Source organism: Myxine glutinosa, unplaced genomic scaffold (assembly GCF_964187855.1).
Source record: "Myxine glutinosa unplaced genomic scaffold, kmMyxGlut1.1 SCAFFOLD_1688, whole genome shotgun sequence".
In the NCBI taxonomy this organism is placed as follows: domain Eukaryota; kingdom Metazoa; phylum Chordata; class Myxini; order Myxiniformes; family Myxinidae; genus Myxine; species Myxine glutinosa.
In genome coordinates, this window is record NW_027617783.1 from 26,055 (window position 1) to 47,302 (window position 21,248).

General features: G+C 38.8%; 1 protein-coding gene across 4 annotated transcripts in view; it reads left to right on the top strand.

Moving 5' to 3' along the window:
- SLC10A7 (solute carrier family 10 member 7) overlaps positions 1-21,248 on the top strand; it is a 64,021-nt gene that overhangs the window by 24,601 nt on the left and 18,172 nt on the right. For all 4 annotated transcript variants that reach the window (XM_068132420.2, XM_078769205.1, XM_078769207.1 and 1 more), the window contains 2 exons: positions 11,781-11,816; positions 14,494-14,577. In XM_068132420.2, the coding sequence (XP_067988521.1) occupies positions 11,781-11,816; positions 14,494-14,577 (120 nt within the window). The remainder of the gene's footprint in view (positions 1-11,780; positions 11,817-14,493; positions 14,578-21,248) is intronic.

Here is a 21,248-nt window from a genome sequence, read left to right on the forward strand (position 1 = left end):
AGTTTTACTAATCGTATTATAATCCTCCCAAGGAGTCTTACTTGAGTTTTTGGAATACAATTAAGGAGCTTTTATGGTGCTAATGAGGAAAGAGTGAGTGTGCTGAAGAGTGTCCAATAACGATAAGTGCTCCATTACACTTCTGAACAACGCATTGATGATCGTTGTGATGGAAGGCTTGTTTGGTAAATGCACAAGTTTAACTTCGTCTTGGTTGTAGGTTGTAGGGTCGTAGGGACAAGATGCTTGATGGTAACTCCTGAGGTTTGTGCCTGGGGAAATTTGTGCAGCAGGGGTGATGGCGGGTTACCTGTCTAAAGTGCAATAATACTGTAAATGACAATCCGCTGAGGATTTGGATTGAGTGGCCTTTGACCTGAAGATGAAACATCGACTCTCTTTTTGTAATCCATCAGATATGATAAAATATAAACTCATAAAATATAAAAATCCATCATGATAAAAAAAACTGAAGAATGAATCAGATAAAAGTTTTCTTTTGCAAATGAGAAATGTAAATGATGAAGCCATTGTAAATGAGGTGGCCCCAGATAAGCCAGGTGTAAATACAAAGGTGTGTTTGATTAGTTTCATAGCTGCTGAAGTCCTTTTTGATGGTGTTCATCACCGACTGGTTGTAATGTTCCTTGGCCTTTAGAAGTACCACAATTACAAACCACCGTTAGAAACGCCACAATTACAAACCACCTTTAGAAACGCCACAATTCCAAACCACTGTTAGAAATACCACAATTCCAAACCACTGTTAGAAATACCACAATTCCAAACCACTGTTAGAAATACCACAATTCCAAAACACCGTTAGAAATACCACAATTACAAACCACCATTAGAAACACCACAATTCCAAACCACCGTTAGAAATACCACAATTACAAACCACCTTTAGAAACACCACAATTACAAACCACCTTTAGAAACGCCACAATTCCAAACCACTGTTAGAAATACCACAATTCCAAAACACCGTTAGAAATACCACAATTACAAACCACCATTAGAAACACCACAATTCCAAACCACCGTTAGAAATACCACAATTACAAACCACCTTTAGAAACACCACAATTACAAACCACCTTTAGAAACGCCACAATTCCAAACCACCGTCAGAAATACCACAATTACAAACCACCTTTAGAAACACCACAATTACAAACCACCGTCAGAAATACCACAATTACAAACCACCATTAGAAATACCACAATGACAAACCACCGTTAGAAAATACCACAATGACAAACCACCTTTAGAAACGCCACAATTCCAAACCACTGTTAGAAATACCACAATTACAAACCACCATTAGAAATACCACAATTCCAAACCACCGTTAGAAATACCACAATTACAAACCACCTTTAGAAATGCCACAATTACAAACCACTGTTGGAAATGCCACAATTCCAAACCACCGTCTGAAATACCACAATTCCAAACCACCGTTAGAAATACCACAATTCCAAACCACCGTTAGAAATACCACAATTCCAATCCACCGTTAGAAACGCCACAATTCCAAACAACCTTTAGAAACGCCACAATTCCAAACCACCGTTAGTAATACCACAATTGCAAACCACCGTTAGAAACACCACAATTACAAACCACCGTTAGAAATACCACAATTACAAACCACCGTTAGAAATACCACAATTACAAACCACCATTAGAAATACCACAATTACAAACCACCATTAGAAATACCACAATTACAAACCACCGTTAGAAATACCACAATTACAAATCACTGTTAGAAATACCACAATTACAAACCACCGTTAAAAACGCCACAATTACAAACCACCATTAGAAATACCACAATTACAAACCACCTTTAGAAACACCACAATTACAAACCACCGTCAGAAATACCACAATTACAAACCACCTTTAGAAACCACAATTACAAACCACCGTCAGAAATACCACAATTACAAACCACCGTTAGAAACACCACAATTACAAACCACCTTTAGAAACACCACAATTACAAACCACCTTTAGAAACGCCACAATTCCAAACCACCGTCAGAAATACCACAATTACAAACCACCTTTAGAAACCACAATTACAAACCACCATCAGAAATACCACAATTACAAACCACCATTAGAAATACCACAATTACAAACCACCTTTAGAAACACCACAATTACAAACCACCTTTAGAAACGCCACAATTCCAAACCACCGTCAGAAATACCACAATTACAAACCACCTTTAGAAACCACAATTACAAACCACCATCAGAAATACCACAATTACAAACCACCGTTAGAAACACCACAATTACAAACCACCATTAGAAATACCACAATTCCAAACCACCGTTAGAAATACCACAATTACAAACCACCGTTAGAAATACCACAATTACAAACCACCATTAGAAATACCACAATTACAAACCACCATTAGAAATACCACAATTACAAACCACCGTTAGAAACGCCACAACAAACCGCTTTGATAAATCATGTTGATTACAACCCATGTTTAGAAATACCACAATTACAAACCACGTTTAGACATACCACAATAACAATTCACTTTTATAAAACATGTTAATTACAACCACCTTTAGAAATACCATAATTACAAACCACCGTTAGAAATACCACAATGACAAACCACCTTTAGAAATACCACAATTACAAAACACCGTTCGAAATACTATAATTACAAACCACCTTTAGAAATACCACAATTACAAACCACCTTTAGAAATACCACAATTATAAACCACCGTTAGAAATACCATAATTACAAACCACCTTTAGAAACGCCACAATTACAAACCACCGTTAGAAATACCACAATTACAAACCACCGTTAGAAATACCACAATTACAGACTTGGCATTTAATATGGAATATTTTTTTTGTGGGGGTGAACTTACTTTTCAAGATGACTTCGAACCAAAAGTTCATTGGAATTATGTTGAAATTATTCTCGATTTTGTTAATGTGACCTTTGAAAGAAACAAAAACCACATTTGACATTTCGAAGCAAATAAATTGATCCTTGAAAGTGATGTAAACTGATATCGAACTCAATTGACGGACAGTACTGTGTTAAACTTCTGTACGTTTTCCAGAAGTATCTCTTTATTTTGCACAATAGCCAAAAAAAAATTCAACAAAAACAAAAGCTAAATTATGACTGGGATTACGGACAGTAAAATTACAGTTCAGTACTTCGTGTAACCCCCCCGAGCATTCAGGAGAGCACGTACACGTCGAAGCATGCTGTTCACGAGATTTGCCAAGGTTTGGACAGGAATCGCTTGCCATGCAGTGACAATAGTTTGCTGCAATTCACACACAGAGGTAGGCTGCTGGTCCAAGTTGTTGATTTGACGCGTTAATTCTGCCCACAAGTTCTCTATCGGATTCATATCCGGGGACATGGCAGGCCACTCCATATGCTCTACACCACGGTCAGCAAGAAAGTGTTGGATCATGCGAGCACGATGAGGCCGTGCATTGTCATCTTGTAAGACAAAGTTTCCTCGAAAGGCTGCACGAGCAAATGGAAGCAATGTTTCTTCCAGAATGACCCTGTACTTGAGCTGGTTCAGGTTTCCATTCAGAACAACCAGGTCAGTTTTGCCCCCTGCATGAAAAGCAGCCCAAACGGTCACCCCACCACCTCCAGCTTGGACTCTTGGCACTATACAATCTTCGTTGTGGGCTTCATGCACTTGACTGCGCACTCAGACGCGGCCATCTTGACGATAGACCAGAAATCTAGACTCGTCACTGAAGGTCACGTGATTCCAGTGTCCTGGCTGCCATTGACGGAGCTCTCTGGCCCACTGCAATCAGCGCTGGCTGTGTTGTCTGGTCAGGCGTGGCTTTCTCAGGGGACGCCTGGCACGATAGCCTGCTTGAACCAGTCGTTGGTTGACTAGCCTTCTGGATACAGGCACATTTGTCAGTTGCTGCCACTCAGCCCTAAGCCGATTAGCTGACTTGGTATGGCCATTGCAGACTAACCGGTGCAGCTGGCGATCATCTCTCCTTGTGGTTCTGCGTGGACGTCCTGGCCTCGGTATTGGAGTAGGGACACCCCTCTGAGCATTTCGTTTCAGGATCTTTGACACCTGACCTTGAGTGATGCGTTACTGCCGAGCAATAGCACGCTGTTTCATGCCAGAATTTCGTAAAGCCACCACTCCAAGACAAACAGTATTGTCAAGTTGACGGACCATCTCCAGAGGAAGCGGCAATAACTTTTGTAGATGTGCAGCTTGCAGCAGTTGTTTTCCACTAATACAGAACGCAACAACACTTACATACCCGATTGTGAAGCCAATCGTCAAATGTACCTGTCCTTACATTTTGTCACGCCACCTGTGATATAATCCTGTTATTGACTTCTTGCTGCGAAAGACAATCAGTGACATTGTTCTTTCAACAAAGACATCACCGAATGGTAAAAAAAACTCACCAGATTGATATACTGAGTTCAGAAAGTAAACCCAAGTCAAGAAAAAAAAAAATATTCCAATATTAAATGCCAAGTCTGTACAAACCACCTTTAGAAATACCACAATTAACAAACAACCTTTAGAAACGCCACAATTACAAACCACCGTTAGAAATACCACAATTACAAACCACCCTTAGAAATACCACAATTACAAACACCTTTAGAAACGCCACAATTACAAACCACCGTTAGAAATACCACAATTACAAACCACCATTAGAAATACCACAATTACAAACCACCTTTAGAAATACCACAATTACAAACCACCTTTGAAAATACCACAATTACAAACTACCATTAGAAATACCACAATTACAAACCACCTTTAGAAATACCATGATTACAAACCACCATTAGAAATACCACAATTACATAGCACCATTAGAAATACCACAATTACAAACCACCATTAGAAATACCACAATTACAAACCACCTTCAGAAACGCCACAATTACAAACCACCTTAAGAAACGCCACAATTCCAAACCACCGTTAGAAATACCACAATTACAAACCACCTTCAGAAACGCCACAATTACAAACCACCTTAAGAAACGCCACAATTCCAAACCACCGTTAGAAATACCACAATTACAAACCACATTTAGAAACTCCACAATTCCAAACCACCATTAGAAATACCACAATAACAAACCACCTTTAGAAATACCACAATTACAAACCACCGTCAGAAATACCACAATTACAAAGCACCGTTAGAAATGCCACAATTATAAACCACCGTCAGAAATACCACAATTACAAAGCACCGTTAGAAATACCACAATTACAAAGCACCGTTAGAAATATCACAATTACAAACCACCTTTAGAAATTCCACAATTACAAACCACCTTTAGAAATACCACAATTACAAACCACCGTTAGAAATACCACAATTACAAAGCACCGTTAGAAATACTACAATTACAAACCACCTTTAGAAATACCACAATTACAAACCACCGTTAGAAATACCACAATTACAAACCACCTTTAGAAATGCCACAATTACAAACCACCGTTAGAAATACCACAATAACAAACCACCTTGAGAAATTCAACAATAACAATTCACTTTTATAAAACACGTGAATTACAACCACCTTTCGAAATGCCACAATAACAAACCACCTTTTATAAAACACTACAATTCCAAACCACCTTTAGAAACATTACAATACGAAACCGCTTTTATAAAACATGTTAATTCCAAACCACATTTAGAAACACCACAATAACCAATCGCCTTTTATAAAACACTACAATTCCAAACCACATTTAGAAACACCACAATTCCAAACCACATTTAGAAACACCACAATAACAAATCGCCTTTTATAAAACACTACAATTCCAAACCACATTTAGAAACACCACAATAACAAATCGCCTTTTATAAAACACGACAATTCCAAACCACATTTAGAAACACCACAATAACAAAGCGCCTTTTATAAAACATGTTCATTACAAACCACCTTTTATAAAACATGACAATTCCAAACCACATTTAGAAACACCACAATAACAAACCACCTTTTATAAAACACTACAATCCCAAACCACATTTAGAAACACTACAATAACAAAGCTCCTTTTATAAAACACTACAATTCCAAACCATATTTAGAAACACCACGATAACAAACCACCTTTTATAAAACATTACAATCCCAAACCACATTTAGAAACACTACAATAACAAAGCTCCTTTTATAAAACACTCCAATTCCAAACCACATTTAGAAACACCACAATAACAAATCGCCTTTTATAAAACGCTACAATTCAAAACCACATTTAGAAACACCACAATAACAAAGCGCCTTTTATAAAACATGTTCATTACAAACCACCTTTTATAAAACACTACAATTCAAAACCACATTTAGAAACACCACAATAACAAAGCGCCTTTTATAAAACTTGTTCATTACAAACCACCTTTTATAAAACACTACAATTCCAAACCACAATTAGAAACACCACAATAACAAAGCTCCTTTTATAAAACACTACAATTCCAAACCACATTTAGAAACACCACAATAACAAATCGCCTTTTATAAAACGCTACAATTCAAAACCACATTTAGAAACACCACAATAACAAAGCACCTTTTATAAAACACTACAATTCCAAACCACATTTAGAAACACCACAATAACAAAGCTCCTTTTATAAAACACTACAATTCCAAACCACATTTAGAAACACCACAATAACAAAGCGCCTTTTATAAAACACTACAATTCCAAAACACATTTAGAAACACCACAATAACAAAGCGGCTTTTATAAAACACTACAATTCCAAACCACATTTAGAAACACCACAATAACAAAGCTCCTTTTATAAAATACTACAATTCCAAACCACATTTAGAAACACCACAATAACAAAGCGGCTTTTATAAAACACTACAATTCCAAACCACATTTAGAAACACCACAATAACAAAGCTCCTTTTATAAAATACTACAATTCCAAACCACATTTAGAAACACCACAATAACAAAGCTCCTTTTATAAAATACTACAATTCCAAACCACATTTAGAAACACCACAATAACAAAGCTCCTTTTATAAAATACTACAATTCCAAACCACATTTAGAAACACCACAACGAAGCGGCTTTTATAAAACACTACAATTCCAAACCACATTTAGAAACACCACAATAACAAAGCGGCTTTTATAAAACACTACAATTCCAAACCACATTTAGAAACACCACAATAACAAAGCGGCTTTTATAAAACACTACAATCCCAAACCACATTTAGAAACACCACAATAACAAAGCTCCTTTTATAAAATACTACAATTCCAAACCACATTTAAAAACACCACAATAACAAAGCGGCTTTTATAAAACACTACAATCCCAAACCACATTTAGAAACACCACAATAACAAAGCGGCTTTTATAAAACACTACAATTCCAAACCACATTTGGAAACACCACAATAACAAAGCGGCTTTTATAAAACACTACAATCCCAAACCACATTTAGAAACACCACAATAACAAAGCGGCTTTTATAAAACACTACAATTCCAAACCATATTTAGAAACACCACAATAACAAAGCGGCTTTTATAAAACACTACAATTCCAAACCGCATTTAGAAACACCACAATAACAAAGCGGCTTTTATAAAACACTACAATTCCAAACCATATTTAGAAACACCACAATAACAAAGCTCCTTTTATAAAATACGTTTCTTATAAATGACGTTTAGAAATACCACAACTGCAATCTGCTTTTCGAAAACACCACAATTACAAACCGCCTTTTGTGATATATTCGTTTCGTTATTACCCATTTGTGTTTTTTATTTTGACATTTGCTTTGATCGTAGATAATGAAGCAATTGTGGACCTATGCATGTGGTTGGTTATTAAACTATTGTTGGCCTTTGGTGTTACTGTGGCATGAAACTATTGTGCATCTTCAGTCGTGAATATGTTCCAGTATCGGTGACCAGGAATGATTGGAGTCTGTAGCCAAGTCTTTGCTCTGTAATGCTCATGGTTTGTGAGTCATTAATATTTATACTGTCATTTAATTGTGACATAAACATAAAAATTAAACTATGAAGTTAATTTTGCAAATCATTCTGAGGAATGTTGTTTGCAATTTCAATTGGTTGGTCGAAGGGTTATGAGTTTATTGTTCTAGGTCACTGGAATCCGCACACACAGAAAAGGCTTCCACGAGAAACTAAAAACGACTCCCATCCACCCTCCATGTAAATGACTTTCCCCACTCTACCCCCCACGTAAACGAGCTTCTCAGAGACGTAAACGATTCCACCCTTACCCCACCCCTCCCTAGATGTGTAAACGACTGCATCTTTCCTACCCCCACCAGATATGTAAATGACGTCCCTCAGCAGAAAGGTGCGATTGCAAGGCTTTCCACCAATCATTCCAGCTCGTGTTATCTCCAATAAGAGTAATGGTTGCTTCTGAGTTTGTTTGTCTCCACACGACTTGTCGCCCGTTCCAATGAAGTGTCCTCGACGTTAACTCGATTGCTCAGTTTGCGGCGACACGTAACAATGTTATCCTCCCTCAGATTAATGGGCTTTGCCTACAAACTTTGTTTACTTGGCAGGAAAGCACCATGAGGTCTTTGCCTGTGCACTTTGGTACCTTCTCATTATGAAGCTTTGGTGTTGCATATGAAGGGAGGATCTGTGGCTCGTATGTTAACATTGATACCAATGGAGGAGCTCCGTGAGGGACCCTTATGGAAGGAGACGCTGGTTGGGGTTCTCAGTGCTGATGCTTCAATTTAATCTGTTCCCAGATCGATCTATTCGTTCTGCGCATGCACATATTATGTACAGTTTTGGGGGGCGGGGAATGCGATATATACAGATGTTTGGGTATAAAGTAAATGGTGGGGAATTTAAAAATATTTTGATTTGGAGGGAGTGGCGGGGCATTTAAAATATATTTTGATTTGGAGAGAGTGGCGGGGTATTTAAAAATATTTTGATTTGGAGAGAGTGGCAGGGCATTTAAAATATATTTTGATTTGGAGAGAGTGGCGGGGTATTTAAAAACTATTTTTGATTTGGAGAGAGTGGCAGGGCATTTAAAATATATTTTGATTTGGAGAGAGTGGCGGGGCATTTAAAATATATTTTGATTTGGAGAGAGTGGCGGGGCATTTAAAATATATTTTGATTTGGGGAGAGTGGCGGGGCATTTAAAATATATTTTGATTTGGAGAGAGTGGCGGGGTATTTAAAAATATTTTGATTTGGAGAGAGTGGCGGGGCATTTAAAATATATTTTGATTTGGGGAGAGTGGCGGGGCATTTAAAATATATTTTGATTTGGAGAGAGTGGCGGGGCATTTAAAATATATTTTGATTTGGAGAGAGTGGCGGGGCATTTAAAAACTATTTTGATTTGGAGAGAGTGGCGGGGCATTTATAAATATTTTGATTTGGAAAGAGTGGCGGGGAATTTAAAAACTATTTTGATTTGGAGAGAGTGGCGGGGCATTTCAAAATATTTTGATTTGGAGGGAGGGGCGGGGCATTTAAAAATATTTTGATTTGGAGGGAGGGGTGGGGCATTTAAAAATATTTTGATTTGGAGGGAGTGGCGGGGCATTTAAAAACTATTTTGATTTGAAGAGAGTGGCAGGGCATTTAAAAATATTTTGATTTGGAGAGAGTGGCGGGGCATTTAAAAACTATTTTGATTTGGAGAGGGTGGCGGGGCATTTAAAAACTATTTTGATTTGGAGAGGGTGGCGGGGCATTTAAAAATATTTTGATTTGGAGAGAGTGGCGGGGCATTTAAAAATATTTTGATTTGGAGGGAGTGGCGGGGCATTTAAAAACTATTTTGATTTGAAGAGAGTGGCGGGGCATTTAAAAATATTTTGATTTGGAGAGAGTGGCGGGGCATTTAAAAACTATTTTGATTTGGAGAGAGTGGCGGGGCATTTAAAAATATTTTGATTTGGAGAGAGTGGCGGGCATTTAAAAATATTTTGATTTGGAGAGAGTGGCGGGGCATTTAAAAATATTTTGATTTGGAGAGGGTGGCGGGGCATTAAAAAACTATTTTGATTTGGAGAGAGTGGTGGGATATTTAAAAATATTTTGATTTGGAGGGAGTGGTGGGGCATTTAAATGAAACAGAAAACCAAATGCGGTACTGCATTGGAGTCATCCGAGGGAACCAAAAAAAAAAAAAAAAAGTAAAGAGCAAAGATGGAGTCATCAGGAGGAATCTGGATAGGATTCGGGTTTCATCCGCTACTCCTCTACCCCCAAACCTGTCCAAGCGCAGCCAAGTTAGCCTTCCAGAAAAAAACAAGACCGAAAGCCTAACAGCGGCGTAGCCGGGCTTGGTTGATACTTTCGTTGAAGAGGATAGTATGACCTGGGTGGGGATACCAGTAGCAAATAATGTAAGTATTTAATTATTTTTGCATCAGAGACACTGGTTTATTCTATATTTCGAGCCAACAATGTACCAAACATACACTGCTTAAATCTCGAAACTTTGCAATAACGACAAAGGGATTGCAGTGTTACGATTATATTTACTATATAATTGGTATTAACGCTATTATTATTATTACGAAAACAATACTACTGTATTAAGAAACCTGGGCTAATTTGTCCGAAGCGGCGTAAGGTGAGCAATGAATGCATGAAGCCTAAGGCCTACAAGTACTGTGTCGTTGGAAGACCCGTAACGCCGATGCTTTTCATATTTGATGGTCATTTTAATAATCGGTTTGTTTGTTTCACACTGAATGAAAACGTAAAGGTAGAGCATAGCGATTGTAATATATGACAGGTTCGACGATATGTTCGGCTTGAACGAATTGGAATCAAAATGGCGGAGCGTGGAGTCGGCCGCCACACTGCCGTAATGACATCAGACGTAATCACATCACCCTGTCATGTGACCAGATCCTCAGCCCTGATTTGGTATACGTTTGAGGGGACATACATACATACATCATATATACATACATACATACGGACGGACAAACATTGTTCTAGACGGCTTTGTCCTATGGGCTATGCCATTAAAAATCTGCAAGAATTCACTTCTCTGAAGACAGATAGATAAAGAAAGAGAGAAATAAACAATAAGCAATAATAAGAATAAAGAGAAATATGAAAAAATAGAAAGAAATGTGAAAGGAACAAAGATGTTGTGAAGAACCCAGATTGATATATTTCAGCAGTTCTTCCTCAGGCAAAAAACATTTTGATTTGGAGGAGGGAGGGAGCTGGGCTTCCAACAATGTCTTACCATCCTGAAGGAGTGGAGTCGAACTAACCAAATGAAACACCCCCAAGGTGTCCTGGAGGGAATGTCGTCGTGTCCTTTGGAAATGAAAACTCTTTGTAATGGTCAAGGTCATTCCACAATATTGACCACTGTCGAAGCTTGAATGACTATGTCGTATATCTAACCGGAAGAAGTCTGCTCTACGTTCATTGAAAGTTTCCTTTGAATTCAGGGAGACGATTGTGCTTTGACATGCAGCACCAGGGTGGCAGTTTTGATGAAATTTCCAAATCGACGTGGGTGGTATCAGGACCATTAACAGCAATGTGCCAATATCTTTATAACACTGGAGCCCTTATGAAGTGACATCCCATTGGCCTTGTGGCCTAAACAGCCCGCAGGTGATTTGATAAGCATTGTGGGTAATCCTCCCAATCTTCCCCCCCCCCTCCCCTCCCTAGGGTATCGCTGTGACACCGATGCTGCTGCTGTTGTTTGTAAGTATTTTGTTTTTGACTCTCATCTCGTGAACTGCTTAAAAGGGAGGACTAATGACGTTTAGTTGGTCTTATCTGTGATGAGGTAACACCTGTATTGTTCGGAAATAATGACCATTACCTTCCCATTTTCTTTCAAAACAACGACTTCATGTTTCTTGGTGATGTGGGAGGTTTTTTGGTTCATTCCCAGTCATCAGCATCATTGGTGTGCAAAGTGATCGAGGTTGCCATCAAAGGTGGACGAAGGCTATGTTTTCACCCCTGTTTGTCTGTCTGTCTGTTTGTGAGAAGGATATCCCAAAAAGTTGTGGACGGATTCGGACGAAACTTGATGGATGAGTTGGGTAGCGGACAAGAACGAGGTGATTCGATTTAGGTTCAGGTCCGAATCCAGATCTGGCCTATCAGTGGGATAGAACACATAAACTGTTTAGCCTGTCAGACGTATGTGTTCTACAGAGTGCCTTTCTCGTTTATTTATTCTATACACAACTCCTTTCCTTTTCCATCTCCAGGCGCTGCATGACGTCATCGCCGGGCACCGAAGGGGGCCTGGCGATGACGCTCTGAAAGGGAGTACTCGGTTTTCACTCTGGTTGTTTTCTTTCTTTCTTGTTTGTTTGTCTGGGCGATATCTCAGCCATCCTTTGAGCTAGGAAGCTGAAAATTGGGCACAATGGCGAGCACGTGCTTTTGCAAAAATTCAATTTTGTTTATTTTTTGCTTAATCATTTAATTGATTAATTACTTAATTATTATCGATTAATTAAGTACTTATTTATTTTTTCTCATCTGGGCAAAATCTCAGGCACATTTTGAGCTCCGAAGCTGATATTTGGACACGACAATGACCAAGTTATTTGGCTGTAAACGATATTTTTTATTTATTGATTAATCATTTCATTGATTAATTACTGAATTATTGTCGATTAATTAAGTACTTATTTATTTTCTTTCTCATCTGGGCAAAATCTCAGGCACCTTTTGAGCTCCGAAGCTGATATTTGGACACGACAATGACCAAGTTATTTGGCTGTAAAAGATATTTTTTATTTATTGATTAATCATTTAATTGATTAATTACTGAATTATTGTCGATTAATTAAGTACTTATTTATTTTCTTTCTCATCTGGGCAAAATCTCAGGCACCTTTTGAGCTCCGAAGCTGATATTTGGACACGACAATGACCAAGTTATTTGGCTGTAAACGATATTTTTTATTTATTGATTAATCATTTAATTGATTAATTACTGAATTATTATCGATTAATTAAGTACTTATTTATTTTCTTTCTCATCTGGGCAAAATCTCAGGCACCTTTTGAGCTCGGAAGCTGATATTTGGACATGACAATGACCAAGTGATTTGGCTCTAAAATATATATTTTATTTATCGATTAAATTGATTTTTTTTTCCGATTACTTAATTAATTCATTTTCAATGTTAAAAGTTACAGATTCGTATGAAACAGTGGTGCTTTTGGTATGCTATTAGCCAATTGATTAAGAAAATAATGATTTTATGATGATGATGATTTATTTATTTAATTACGCTATTCATTTAAACACAATGAATCAATCATTCAATTATTGTACACCGCTGCCTCCCAATTCCATCTCCATGTGCTGCATGGCGGCATTGCCCAGTGTCCTCGCTATGTCGCTCGCTGGAGGATATTTTATTTATTTATTTATTTATTTTGCATGTGGGTGGTGCACTTTGAATGTTGATCGACTAGTTTTTTTAAACATTTTTCATTCGATTTATCAGGATAGCTGAGACATATGCACACTCTCATCTGAGCTGAGTACAAGCCTTAGTACAAATGCAGACCCAACTATAAACTTTCATCCTGGTGTTTGTCATGCAGCTCGAGACATCAATGTTTGTGCCGTTCCTGGGCTAGGTATTAAATGTTCCTGGGCTAGATCGATGTTAAACTAGGCATCCCGTCTGTCGGCATTTGTTGGTGGGCGTTAAAGATCTCACGGTGTCTTTGATCAGCCACACGGCCGAGCCTTTAGACATTGATGCTACTCGCAGCCTTGTGCTGCATACGAAATAAGCTGGTGGACATTAAAGATCCTTTGGTGTCCTTCGCGAAATGTAGACAAGTTATCGCCGGCACCCTGAACAAATTTCAACTTCTTGCCCTGACTGCCCGTTGGAAGGCAAAGGCAAACCACCCAGTGTATTCCTTGCCGTGTGGCTGTTTTGGCAGCACAGAATCTGCCTTTGGGTAGAATATTAGAAATAGCAGAACAGATCGGCTAAATGTACCTCCTACAGAACGAACCCGTCAATTCAGTCAAGGATTGAACCTTGTGCACCTTACTTTGATTTATCTCTCTGGATTACTCCTGCACACCTTGCTCTGATCATTTATAAAGTGATATCCAAAGTGTAGGAGTTTTAACCTTCAGACGACCATTGAAATAACAGGTATTGAAGTATAAACGTGATTTTTGGGTTTTCCTTAGTCCCATTGGTGGTCTGCAGGTTAATGGATCATGCTTTGGTGGTAATGATCATGTATGGGGTGTTTGAGGCAACCAGGTTAGTGGTAATTGGGTAGTGGCCTTGTTTATTACACATGACATACATTTGTGATGTTTCCCCTCACCCCCCTCCCCTACACTCCGACCCTAACCACCACCTCTACCCATTCCTAGATCGGATCTTCCCCCAATGTGCCATTTTCCTCAATCTTCATCCAGCTCTTTCTCACCGTGGTGATCCCACTGCTTGTTGGACAGGTGGGACCTTCTTACCCTTTCAATGGCAATTAAAGGCAAACGTTTTGAGAAATATTTGAAATAAGTCAGCAAACACAAAGGTGTAATACTAAAAATGTTACACAAGTGTTTGAATGGAAACCACTCATGTTGCTCGTCATTCGCATGTGAGCGTGCCACTCGTATTGCTGTGTTCCTGGGTTCAGTAACTGTTGATTCGCCATCCATTGTCTAATTTGTGAAAAAGAACATCAATATCTGCCAATGCTCCTGCAATGATGTCACTGTCCTTCATGTAAGTACCTGAAGTTGCAGTTGCCCCGACCACACCCTGTCCCTGCCACTCTGTAAGGAATGTCTCCGAATGCCTGTCAGTCTCTGTTGGGATGTGTTGTTTGTGCGTGTTTTTGCTGCTCCCCAAATTGTGATGACTCCACCTGTGAGACTATCAAAGGGAACCCCATTCCCTGCTATCCTTTCCTCGCACTGCTGTCCATGGTGTTCCAGCCAAGACCTTTTGAAAGACCCCAAGGCTTAGCCAATCTGTAGGATTCCCAACTTACATGTCGCCTAATGGCTCACACTTCCTGCTTTGCTTTGACATATCCAGAATACAACCATTCATGCTCTTCCTCAGACCATATGATGGTGTGAGTCGTCGCTTTCGACGAATCTCTTCCCTCCTTTGACATGCTCACTAAGCATTGTGCGTTGTGCGATGGCTGTATAGGTAAAAATGGGTGTTGAGCAGGTGAGCTGTTGCTGATGATGGGAAAAAGCTGCACAGAGGAGTAATTAAAGTGATAGAGGTGTGTGCTATCCCTCTCCCACTCTCTATTCCTATGAGCATCGTTGGCTGCAGGTGCAGTAAGTACAACATAAAGTCTGATGCACATGGGTGCAGCAGACTGGCCAACTTGAGCTCTGAACTCCCAGGTGTCTCTGCACACGCCTATTGTGAGTTTGTCAGGACAATCTTTGGAATATGCTCCTGATCAGTTCCATCACTTTTTAGGAACGCGCTGATGATGGACACTGCTCATGATATGGCTGGACTGCCGCAACTCTAGCTTTGCAGAAAAAGCGAAGGTCCCAAATCCCTCTCCTGTAATCCCTTTCTGATTCCAACACAGGGAGACATCAAGGATCATTGCGTCTATAATTCTCTGATCAACAATTTGGCTTCTACTCAGGTTATCATACCTTGGAATTCTGCTTCTTCTAAGTGTCAACAAGAAGTCCAGGCAATATCTCTGGACATCACTCACAGACTTGATTCTGTTTGGCATCCCAATTTTAACACATGCTCTACCTTTATAATCTGGTGCGCCTCGAGGTCCCATTCTGGAATCGATCCCAATCTTGTTATGCACCAACCACCTCGCACTGGAAAATCCATTGTTCCACTTTTCAGAGGATTGCTCTCTGCAGGATAAATCCTCATCAATTTGCCGAGCAGGCTGCAGTGGTGTCCTCTCAACAACAACAACAACAACATGCATTTTAAGGCCATTTTCCCTGCTAGAGCGGGGGTTAGCCTTGCGGTCCCCATGACAATGTTCTCCAACAACAGATCTCTCAACAACAGATCCAACAACAACAGTGTCCTCTCAACAGTCTTGAGAAAACAATCAACTTTGGACTGGTGCTGTTGTTTAACATTTTGCCTTATTTGAGGCTGTAGAACCTGAGGCTGTGTCACTGGGATCTCCAGGCAGTCGACAAACTAGAACGGCACTCGGAAGAGCACATACCTCTGCCAGGCTGAACAGTAGCCCACTGATAGGCGGGATGTGGAATCGGACCTGAACCAAAACCGAATTGGCTTGTTCTTGTCACCGAACCAACTCATCCAGCAAGAACCACCTTTAGAGGCCATTTTCCCCCGCAGAGCAGGACTTGGCCTTCTTCGGACACCTTGGTCCCCTTTTTTGAAGCAATGTTTTATGGCCGGATGCCCTTCTTGCCGCCAACCCTGTTAGTCGCCTCTTGCGACACGCATATAATTACCAGCGAGCTGGTACTCAATTTGCCGACCTCAGAAGGATGACAGGCTTAGTCAACCCCCCTGGCGTTAATTCAGCGATCGACCGGGATTCGAACCCAGGATCCCAAGCCGGCACCCTAACCGCTAAGCCAACACCAGGCTATTCACCCACCAAGGTTTTGTCATAATTTGTCCACAACGTTTTGAAATATCACGCTATATATCGTTTTTGGCCCCATCTCTCAATGAGCTATAACTTAAAAAAAAAAATTGTATCCGGATCGGGATCTTCACCAAAATCGAATCGATTCGTCCTTGTCACACCCCCAACCTGTCCACCAAGATTAGTCCAAATCCGTCCATAACCGTTTGAGATATCCTGCTCACAGACAGACAAGCTGACTGGTGAAAAGATAACCTCCATGCACCTTCTGTGAGGGAGAGGTAATTGTTTTTGCTCACAACAGGAAGGTTTATAGCCTTACAGCTTTATTTATTCTGATATTTCGCTTCCTGCCCCTCCACCTCTCTGCCATACTCTGGATTGTCCAGGTCACTATCATTATAGTTTATAGATGAATACTCTATAACTGACCACCATAAACCCTTTTCTCGTTACCTTTTCCACGTCCAAACGTAACGCTCCCTTCAAGTCATTAATCCTCCACTTGTGTCACCTGTGGAAGTCTTTCTGAGGGTCTTGTCTCAAGGTCTTTCCTCCAGGATTTCAAATCTGTTGTGTATCATTACCTCATGGTCTCTCATGTTTCTGTCCCTTATCTACACCTGTTGAAACCCTATTCCCTCCATTTACTCACAATTCCTCCTCTTACGCTTTGACGTCGTTCTTGTTTTACCATTTTTCCTTTGCTCATTTTGTATCTGTTGACCCTTTGCCCACTTTTCCCCCTCCCCACTGTCATTCTACTCTTTCATGAGCCTTGATAGTTGTATTTAAGTTTGAACATGGAATGACTTGTTTATAATAGAGTACTGGAGGATATGGGAATATTTCAGATTGAACATGGAATGACTCATTTATAGAGTACTGGAGGATATGGGAATATTTCAGATTGAACATGGAATGACTCATTTATAGAGTACTGGAGGATATGGGAATATTTCAGATTGAACATGGAATGACTCATTTATAGAGTACTGGAGGATATGGGAATATTTCCGATTGAACATGGAATGACTCATTTATAGAGTACTGGAGGATATGGGAATATTTCAGATTGAACATGGAATGACTCATTTATAGAGTACTGGAGGATATGGGAATATTTCAGATTTAACATGGAATGATTCATTTATAGAGTACTGGAGGATATGGGAATATTTCAGATTTAACATGGAATGACTCATTTATAGAGTACTGGAGGATATGGGAATATTACAGATTGAACATGGAATGACTCATTTATAGAGTACTGGAGGATATGGGAATATTTCAGATTGAACATGGAATGACTCATTTATAGAGTACTGGAGGATATGGGAATATTTCAGATTTAACATGGAATGACTCATTTATAGAGTACTGGAGGATATGGGAATATTTCAGATTGAACATGGAATGACTCATTCATAGAGTACTGGAGGATATGGGAATATTTCAGATTTAACATGGAATGATTCATTTATAGAGTACTGGAGGATATGGGAATATTACAGATTGAACATGGAATGACTCATTTATAGAGTACTGGAGGATATGGGAATATTTCAGATTTAACATGGAATGATTCATTTATAGAGTACTGGAGGATATGGGAATATTTCAGATTTAACATGGAATGACTCATTTATAGAGTACTGGAGGATGTGGGAATATTTCAGATTTAACATGGAATGATTCATTTATTGAGTACTGGAGGATATGGGAATATTACAGATTGAACATGGAATGACTCATTTATAGAGTACTGGAGGATATGGGAATATTACAGATTGAACATGGAATGACTCATTTATAGAGTACTGGAGGATTTGGGAATATTACAGATTGAACATGGAATGATTCATTTATAGAGTACTGGAGGATATGGGAATATTACAGATTGAACATGGAATGACTCATTTATAGAGTACTGGAGGATATGGGAATATTTAAGATTGAACATGGAATGACTCATTCATAGAGTACTGGAGGATATGGGAATATTTCAGATTGAACATGGAATGACTCATTTATAGAGTACTGGAGGATATGGGAATATTACAGATTGAACATGGAATGACTCATTTATAGAGTACTGGAGGATATGGGAATATTACAGATTGAACATGGAATGACTCATTTATAGAGTACTGGAGGATATGGGAATATTTCAGATTGAACATGGAATGATTCATTTATAGAGTACTGGAGGATATGGGAATATTACAGATTGAACATGGAATGACTCATTTATAGAGTACTGGAGGATATGGGAATATTTCAGATTGAACATGGAATGACTCATTCATAGAGTACTGGAGGATATGGGAATATTTCAGATTTAACATGGAATGATTCATTTATAGAGTACTGGAGGATATGGGAATATTTCAGATTGAACATGGAATGATTCATTTATAGAGTACTGGAGGATATGGGAATATTACAGATTGAACATGGAATGACTCATTTATAGAGTACTGGAGGATATGGGAATATTTCAGATTGAACATGGAATGACTCATTCATAGAGTACTGGAGGATATGGGAATATTTCAGATTGAACTTGGAATGACTCATTCATAGAGTACTGGAGGAATTGGGAATATTTCAGATTGAACATGGAATGACTCATTTATGGAGTACTGGAGGATATGGGAATATTTCAGATGAACATGGAATGACTCATTTATAGAGTACTGGAGGATATGGGAATATTTCAGATTGAACATGGAATGACTCATTTATGGAGTACTGGAGGAATTGGGAATATTTCAGATTGAACATGGAATGACTCATTTATAGAGTACTGGAGGATATGGGAATATTTCAGATTGAACATGGAATGACTCATTTATAGAGTACTGGAGGATATGGGAATATTTCAGATTGAACATGGAATGACTCATTTATAGAGTACTGGAGGATATGGGAATATTTCAGATTGAACATGGAATGACTCATTTATAGAGTACTGGAGGATATGGGAATATTTCAGATTGAACATGGAATGACTCATTTATAGAGTACTGGAGGATATGGGAATATTTCAGATTGAACATGGAATGACTCATTCATAGAGTACTGGAGGATATGGGAATATTTCAGATTGAACATGGAATGACTCATTTATAGAGTACTGGAGGATATGGGAATATTTCAGATTGAACATGGAATGACTCATTTATAGAGTACTGGAGGATATGGGAATATTTCAGATTGAACATGGAATGACTCATTTATAGAGTACTGGAGGATATGGGAATATTTCAGATTGAACATGGAATGACTCATTTATAGAGTACTGGAGGATATGGGAATATTTCAGATTGAACATGGAATGACTCATTTATGGAGTACTGGAGGATATGGGAATATTTCAGATTGAACATGGAATGACTCATTCATAGAGTACTGGAGGATTTGGGAATATTTGAGATTGAACATGGAATGACTCATTCATAGAGTACTGGAGGATATGGGAATATTTCAGATTGAACATGGAATGACTCATTTATAGAGTACTGGAGGATTTGGGAATATTTCAGATTGAACATGGAATGACTCATTTATAGAGTACTGGAGGATTTGGGAATATTTCAGATTGAACATGGAATGACTCATTTATAGAGTACTGGAGGATTTGGGAATATTTCAGATTGAACATGGAATGACTCATTTATAGAGTACTGGAGGATTTGGGAATATTTCAGATTGAACATGGAATGACTCATTCATAGAGTACTGGAGGATTTGGGAATATTTCAGATTGAACATGGAATGACTCATTCATAGAGTACTGGAGGATATGGGAATATTTCAGATTGAACATGGAATGACTCATTCATAGAGTACTGGAGGATATGGGAATATTTCAGATTGAACATGGAATGACTCATTCATAGAGTACTGGAGGATTTGGGAATATTTCAGATTGAACATGGAATGACTTGTTTATAATAGAGTACTGGAGGATATGGGAATATTTCAGATTGAACATGGAAGGACTCATTCATAGAGTACTGGAGGATGTGGGAATATTTCAGATTGAACTTGGAATGACTTGTTTATAATAGAGTACTGGAGGATATGGGAATATTTCAGATTGAACATGGAAGGACTCATTCATAGAGTACTGGAGGATATGGGAATATTTCAGATTGAACATGGAATGACTTGTTTATAATAGAGTACTGGAGGATATGGGAATATTTCAGATTGAACATGGAAGGACTCATTCATAGAGTACTGGAGGATATGGGAATATTTCAGATTGAACTTGGAATGACTTGTTTATAATAGAGTACTGGAGGATATGGGAATATTTCAGATTGAACATGGAATGACTCATTTATAGAGTACTGGAGGATATGGGAATATTTCAGATTGAACATGGAATGACTTGTTTATAATAGAGTACTGGAGGATATGGGAATATTTCCGATTGAACATGGAATGATTCATTTATAGAGTACTGGAGGATATGGGAATATTTCAGATTGAACATGGAATGACTCATTCATAGAGTACTGGAGGATATGG